The sequence below is a fragment of the Equus asinus genome, chromosome 12, assembly GCF_041296235.1.
Source record: "Equus asinus isolate D_3611 breed Donkey chromosome 12, EquAss-T2T_v2, whole genome shotgun sequence".
Lineage (NCBI taxonomy): Eukaryota > Metazoa > Chordata > Mammalia > Perissodactyla > Equidae > Equus > Equus asinus.
Window position 1 is genome coordinate 84,618,208 of NC_091801.1, and position 7,431 is coordinate 84,625,638.

The 7,431-nt window shown below is 61.6% G+C and overlaps 1 protein-coding gene across 1 annotated transcript; it reads left to right on the forward strand.

Annotated features, from left to right (window-relative positions):
* The first annotated feature begins 3,308 nt into the window (after window positions 1-3,308).
* On the forward strand, window positions 3,309-6,569 carry GPIHBP1 (glycosylphosphatidylinositol anchored high density lipoprotein binding protein 1). Its single transcript, XM_014858226.3, has 5 exons — window positions 3,309-3,365; window positions 3,461-3,572; window positions 4,188-4,313; window positions 4,881-4,997; window positions 5,112-6,569. The coding sequence occupies exons 2-5, from the start codon at window positions 3,521-3,523 to the stop codon at window positions 5,345-5,347; spliced, it is 531 nt and encodes a 176-aa protein (XP_014713712.1). The 5' UTR covers window positions 3,309-3,365; window positions 3,461-3,520; the 3' UTR covers window positions 5,348-6,569.
* The last annotated feature ends 862 nt before the right edge of the window (window positions 6,570-7,431 follow it).

Sequence of the window (7,431 nt, forward strand, 5' to 3'; positions counted from 1 at the left end):
CAAACCCCAGGGAGCGGCCTGCCTGCCGGTCACTGTTGGACCCCCGGAAGCGGAGACCCCAGGAGACAGCCCTCATGGCCCCCTGCCCACGCTGGGAGGAGGGTCTGGCCTCTGCTCTAAGGAGGAAGCCCCTCCCTCTGCACCCAGAGGCAGAGAGGGTGGAAGGAGCCACACAGCTCCCCGAGGAAAGCAAGGCTTTGGTCCCCCCACCCCCACCATCTGCCCCTCTGCCGGGGCAGGAGAGAGTGTGGACAGCCCGTGTGCCCTGTCCACAACTGGCACCGAGGTCTGCGCCCAAGGCTGCTGCTGCCAGGAAGAGCAAGGTGACCTACTCAACTCAGCCGGAGAGAGGCCAGGCCTGGGGGAGGGGACCCAGCCCAGAAGTGTCCACAGAGCCACCCACAGGAGCTGGCCCGGCTGAGCGGGACAGGGTAGGCAAGGCCAGGCCCACGCTGTGCAGGGTAGGGGGGCAGGGAGCTGAGGCCCCGGGCTGCCCCGGAAGGGCATCTCTGGGTGTGGGCACGGCTGAGGCGAAAGCCCTGGCCTAGAAGGGCGCTGAGCCAGGGCAGAGGTCATTCAGGATGAGGTTCTAAAGTGGGCCTCTGCTGCCCCCGGGACCACTTGCCCTTGGCCCTGGCCCTAGGGGGTCTGAGGAAGTCTGCAGGCGTGCCCTTGTCCTGGAAGCCTGGGGTCAGAGAGGTGCCACCAGTGGACATGTTTTTGGACCAGAACGTCTGACACGGCCTGGGTGGGGAGGGGTGGGTGCACATCCCCCACCTGAGGGCGGGGCCCTCGGAGCCCAGGTGTCTGCTGTCAGGATGTCAGGACAGGGCTGAGCTCCCCAGCCTCACCAGGCCTCCATCACACCTGTGGGCCACCAACCTGGCCCAGCCGTGTGGCTGCATCTCCACGGCCAGACCAGACCAGTCCCCAGCCCCTTTCCTGGGGTGGGGCAAAGGGAGCAGTTGGGGGGAGCGTGGCGAGGGTGCAGCCTTGGGGGCGGGGGAGGGGCAGTGGTCCTTGTCAGCACAGCACCAATGCAAACACCCCAACCCCTGGAGCTGCTGAGGGTGGATGCCTTTGCACTTAATTTGACTTAGTGAACCCAGCGGGGCTATGGTTATCTCCAGGTGGCGCTCACATGGAGCTCGGGCCTGGGCTGGGCCGCTGGCCCCTGGGCCGAGGGAGAGCTGGGCCAGTAGGGGGCAGGCGTCAGGTGGAGACCCCTGCTCCCTGAGTCCTGGGAACCCCGTGGGCCCTTCCTGGGAGCAGCTCCTGTGACCCCCGATGGAAGGGCCTGTAGGAGGAGGCCAGGTCTGCTGGGGGCGGCTGTAGACACAGGTCTGAGGAGTAAAGAGGGTGGGTCCAGGGCCGGGAGGCCACCTGGGTGAAACCCTGACTGGACAGTGACTTTGGCGGCCGGAATAGGTCCAGGGCTTCCCAGCATCTCATTCTTCACAGTCTCTGGTCTGCATAGGAGGAAAGGGTGCCCCCAGGGACAGAGCTGGGGGGCTGCCAAGCCAGCCTGAGCAGCCCAGGCCTCTCACACAAGAACCACTGGCAGAGGGTGGTGCTGAGGGAGGGAGCTCCCAGTGGCCCCCTGCCGGGAGCCGCCCACCAGTCAGCTAAGCCTCTACCCAAGGACAACGGTCCAGGAGGGAGATGAGGGAAGGCACGGCGGACCCTCAGAAGATGGCGGTTGGCCGCTCCTGATCCTACTCATGCTACTGATCTCAGCAGTATTGCTCTCGCTGTTCTTTTTCTGTACATGGGATATCTTGGGGAAAATCTCTCCACGCAGGGGAAAGAGGCTGATGCAACCTGGCCTTCTAGGGAGGGTTCAGGGAACAGCAGCCTGGAGGGCAAACACGTGCTGACCCCTCCTGGAGACACGGTGAGGGAATTTGGACAGCCCTCCAGGAGGAAGACTTCCAGTAATCAGCCTCAAAGGAGAACATTCCCTCCTCAGGCCCTTCTAGGAGGTAGAGATTATCCTAGGCCTCTTAGGACGGGAGGTAAATGGTGGCACCCACCCAGAAGCAAAGATATGCAAAAGGTACACTCTCCTAAAACAACTCATAACCCTGATAAAGTTGCAGAAAAATATCATAATATATTGACACAGAGGAACTGAGATTATGATGAGGATTGGGAACCCTATAAAATAGTTAATGGTGAAAGAGAAACCCCAAGCACTGTGCCTGTGTGCCTTTCGATCAGACGGAGCTGGGGGCCTGTGTGTATTTGGTTCCCTTATGCTTTGCAATACTTCTGCTTTCATTACTACAGGAATAAAGGTAGAGGCTTAGGGCCATTCGACTCATGGGGAACTGAGTCTGGACGTTACACCCCATTTTGCAATCAGTCTTAGACATCTAGACGCCTAGTAGACATATAGAAAAGGTCAATATCTATATTTAATAAAGGCTGCTTACTTCTCACAGACATACTGTGCTAATATTATAACAAGATATGCTTATGTACCCATTTTGTTTGCCAAAATTATGTACTGAGACAATTCCATGAAATCATAAACACGTGACCTGGACCCTATATAAGTGCTTGAATGCTTTGAATAAATCAGACTTGGAAACCTCACTTCCAGTCTCACCTTGTCTTCTTTCTTTGCCGATGCCGTTCATCCCTCAGGAAACCTGGACTTGGCTGGAGCTGGACTCCGGCAGCCCCCCAGGCGGCTCCCCCCAGCCTTGGACAGCCCGGCCCAAAGAGCACTCCCCAGGGCAGGGAGGTCCCGGGGCAGGGAAGCTGTGAGAGGAATGACAGCAGGAAGGCCTCTCTGAGGAGGTGACATCTGAGCAAATGAGGGGATGAGCCGCGTGGACATCAGCAGGATCAGCATTCCAGGCAGAGGGAACAGCAAGGACAAAGGCCTGAGGTGGGAGCGAGAGCAGCCAGGGGGGCAGCAGGAGCACTGGTGGGAGGGGGGAAGCGTGGTGGGGGTGTTTATTGTGGTTTTATTTAAAATAGTCTTAAGAGGCCCTGGACCACCAGTGAGGCTGACACAGGGTTGAAGGTGCCTGGTCAGCGGTCTGCAGCTGGAGGGTCTATAACGCCCAGCTCCCGTGGCTGTGTGGCCTGGGCCAGAATCCCACAGGGTCCAGACTTGGGACAGGGGACCATCAGGTGCAGCCCCAGCCCAGGGCCAGGCTCTCTGGCCCCCACTGCAGGGCTGAGGCACCAAGGCCAGCAAGCCAGGCTGTGGCGGGGGTTGGGGGGAGCAGCACAGGTGGACAGCACACCCCAAGGCCAACCACAATGACTTCCCCTCCCCCTGGGGCCCCTGAAGCTGGAGAGGGAAGTGGCCGTCGTCCGTCCCTGGCCTGGCGCCTGGCGTGGGGAACAGGGTGAGACCCATTGTTTGAGGCTGGAGCTGGGAGGGGCCGGGGCTCAGGGGCCTCAAGGAAGCCCCTGGCAATGTGTCTTGTGCCACTTCCTCCAGATCCAGAGCAGAGCAAGGACCCAAGCAAGCGAGCGAGCAGACCAGGCAGCCCCCAGCGGGATGAAGGCGCTCACGGCTGTCCTGTTGGCCCTGCTGTTGTGCCGGCAGCCAGGTACTTGGGGCTGGGGCATCCCTGCAGCAAGGGGGACAGCCTAGTCAGGGCCCATGGGGACCCCCAGGGACCCTCAGCCTGGGGGCAAGACAGGCTTGGGGAAAAGGAGGGGTGAGGCTGGTGTCTAAGGCCAGAGGGAGGTGGATGGGGGTTGTCCTGGGCTCGCACAGACCCCCACACCTCTGCAGTGTCCCACCAGCCAGGCTCCCCTCCCCACTCCAGCCCCAGGCTTGGCCTTTTCAGCTTTGAGTTTCCCTCTCCTCTCCCAGCCTCAGTTTCCTCTTCTATAGATGGGCAGGCCATCCTGAGGGTTTACTGTGGGGGAGGGGGTGGGGGAAGGAGCTGCGGGACGGAGCTGCTGTAAAGGGCCAGCCACAGCAGCTGGTGTTGTTAAGGACAATGCCAGGCTGCGCCCGGGTGAGTGAGCAGGGCCCGGGCGTGCGGACCCAGACAGCAACCTCACCAGCTTGGGAGGCGGCAGGACAGAGTGGGGAGGAAGAGGACAGGGGGTGGGGGAAAGGACAGATGGAGGCGCTGGGGGCGTGGCACTGGGCCCCGAGCGTGTGTCCTCTGTATCCGGGCAGCGGAGGTTTACAGACGTCCCTGCGCGGCCAGGGAGTGGGCAGGTGCAGGACGAGGAGGATGAAGACACGGACCTTGAGGTGGAGGACTTTGAGGACAACGAGGACGAGGACGAGGACGAGGAGGAGGCCAGCATGACTGCAGGCAGCAGGGGCACAGGTACCCTCCGTCCTACCCCAGACTGCGGGTCCCTTTTTTCAAGATCTCATGTGTGATGCTGGCGTAATGGGGAACCGATCAAAGAAAGGCCTGGCCTGTGAGCCTGCCTTCCAGACGGTCGGGGGCTCGGGGGAGAGGAGGGATTCTGACCCTCAGTACATCCTTCACCTCTCACCCTGACTGGGACCCTCAATTGCCATCGAGAGTAGGGAGCCTAGACAAGGAGCCACTACGGGGAGGGCAAGGGTGCCAGGGCGGAGAAGCTGAATAGGAGTTCACCAAGCAGAGAGAGGCATAGCGGAGCCCCAGGATGCCGAAACCAGCGATGGCCTGGGTGTTGAGCTCAGTTCAGAGACACATGAGCAGTCTGCCCCTGGTGGGGCAGGGAGGGGAAGGCAGGCGGCCCCAGGGGCAATACCGGCTGGGCAGGCCTTGAGGGGGATCAGCTGAGAAGGCGGAGGTGGGCAGGAAGCAGGAGGAGACCTGGAGGGACAGGGCGGGCACCAGCACAGGCCCGGGGGGCTGGGAGGGCTCTGGGGCTGCCCAGCCTGAGCCCTGTGCCGCCAGCGCTGCTGCGCTGTTACTCCTGCCAGGCCCTGCACGGCGAGGAGCGCTGCAACCAGACGCAGAGCTGCATCCTCAGGCAGGCCTTCTGCAAGACCCTCCTCTCCCACAGGAACACGGGTGAGCAGGCGCCCGGGGCCGCCAGTGGGGGGAGCCACACAGCCCTGTGAGGGGCCCCGTCCCTGCCTGGCCATCAGTGAGACTCACCCTTTCTCCATCGCCCGCCCCCACTAGAGTTGGGTCCCCTGACCACCTACTCAGCATGGTGTGCGGACATGTGTCAACCCATCAACAAGACAGTGGAAGAGACTGTGATAACCATGACCTGCTGCCAGTCCAACCTGTGCAACGTCCCACCCTGGCAGGACCCACTGGGCAGGGGGGCAGGCAGCCCCCAGGGTAGCCCCACAACTGTGGCTCCCGCCCTTCTGCTGGGCCTCCTTGCCAGCCGTCAGGCAATGGGGTCCTGAATGCGGTGGTCCCACCCCCAGCCCAGCCCAGCTTATACCCTGGCTGGTCAGCACTCTGTCCAGTGCCTTCCCCTCCCGCCGCCCCCATCTCTGGAGAATAAACATGGAGTGCCTTTAATGATCTGGCCAGCACTGGCTCCTCCCAGCCCCACCTGCATTTCCCCGTCTAGCATTCTTAGCCTCCTCTCCCCACTGCCTCTGTGGGGCGGGATGGCCAGCACCTGGGCCTCTGGTCCAGGCCCCAGCCACTCACAGGTGGGTCCACAGAGCAGAGAAGACACCCACCATATGACGGGGGAGCCCACCCCATTCTCTCCCCAGCTTCCTACCCAGGCGATACCTCCATCCCCGTGACGGCCACCTGGGTGGAGCTTTGCCCTCTCCCAGGATGTCTCCCAGCCTGCCCGGATGAGAGGCTGTGGGGGGAGTCTTTCCTGGCCCGTGGGAGGAAGACAAGGGAGGCCACGGGTGTCGGGTGGGGTCGGGGGGCAGTTAACGCAGGGCAGCTGCGAGAGAAGGAGAGAAGGCAGGGAGGTGGGAAGGTCAGCTGAGACTCTCGAGCCAGCTGCACAGCCTGCTGGGCATGGAGAGGGGGCTGGGGTGGGGCAGGGAGAGGCAGAATGGGCCTCTGCGTTTCTGAGGAGAAGAGGAGTGGGCAGTGGGAGGGGCTGCGTAGAAGAACCTGTGGGTCCCCAGCTTCTGCCCTGGCTGGGCTGGTGCCACTGGCTGCTGGGCACTTAGCCTTCTTGACTGGTGCCAAGATAGAGCCCTGGGATGGGAGGGAGGAGGCCAGGGCCTCAGTTTCCCCATCCAAGCAGAACAAGGCTTAGAGGACCTCTAGATCCCCAACAGCCCAACATCCCCTGGTTTGGGAAGCCCAGAACTCTCTCCCGCCTGTCAAGCGTCCCCACAGGCAGAGCAGCCTCCCACTCTCCCCTCTCCCCTTTCCTTATTAATGGAAACCTCGAGGCCTAGTGGGAGGGGCCAAGTCCCTTAGGTGGAGGTGACTTGTCTGTCTTCTTCCCTTTCCTCATTCCTGCTGGCTGCTGGAGCTCAGCAGCCCCCTTGCACCATGAGGTAGCACACTGAGAATGGCGGGACAGCATGGAGGAAGGGGCCTGGATGGCTGATGACCGGCAGCCATTATGCCAGCCCTGCACCCCCTACCTCAGGACTCCTTTACCCAGGAGGGAAATAAACTTCTGCCCTGTTGAAGCTAGTTATTCTGGCTTTTCCTGTCACTTGCATTTTCACACACACACTCGCTCATTCACAGTACTCCCACTCATGCACACACGCATGGACACACTCACACACACAGCCCTTCTGAAGCACAGCATATAAGAGCAGAGCTGGGGGTCACGCTGCCTGGGTTCAAAGGTTAGGCCGAGCTCTCCAGCACCACGACCCAGCTAGCCCTCCCCGCCAGCTGCTTTCCCAAGCCACTAAGCATGGTGTCAGGAGGGCCTTCCCCGCAGGTTGGGCTGCAGCGAGAACCGACTGAAGTGCTGCAGGCGCTTATAGCCCGTGCCTGGCAGAGAGCAAGCACCCAGCAGACATCAGTGACTGCTGTCAACATGACACTGGCGGCCTGGCTCCTGTGCCCTCTATGTGAGTGTGTGCACGTGTGCGTGTGCACAGATGCAAAACCTCCACGTGAGTCCCTGACCATCAAAAGAAATCTCATTAGCCCCGCGCACCCTCCTTAGAAACGCTGGGCGTGTCACCTGCATCCACAGAATTCTTCCTTCAACCCCCTGCCTTAGAGCCTGAGAGGTCAGAGGGCACAGACCCCCCCCCACATCCCTCTGCAGCTGACCCTCTTTCAAGGCTCTTGGCACCAAGTGGGAGCTGGGGTGCAGGCTCAGTCTGAAGCCACCACCTGTGGGGCCTGCCCTGGCCTGGGGCCCCTGCTTTGGCCACAGCCTCTTCTCTGGGGTCCTGGGGCTCTGCCAGCAGCTGGGCCCCCATTCCCACCCCTGGGGAAGCAGAAAGCACAGCCGTGATTCCTCACTGGGGCCCGAACCTGCCTCTGCCCAAGGCGCAGGAGGAGGCACCTGGCACTTTGATGTGAGCGAGGACCT

Bases quoted from the DNA above. Each gene is read 5' to 3' on its own strand.
- GPIHBP1 (XM_014858226.3), top strand. From the start codon at position 3,521: ATGAAGGCGCTCACGGCTGTCCTGTTGGCCCTGCTGTTGTGCCGGCAG. The intron at 3,573-4,187 runs GTACTTGGGGCT...CTGCGCGGCCAG, and splicing joins GCTGTTGTGCCGGCAGCCAG to GGAGTGGGCAGGTGCAGGAC. The intron at 4,314-4,880 runs GTACCCTCCGTC...CTGTGCCGCCAG, and splicing joins TGCAGGCAGCAGGGGCACAG to CGCTGCTGCGCTGTTACTCC.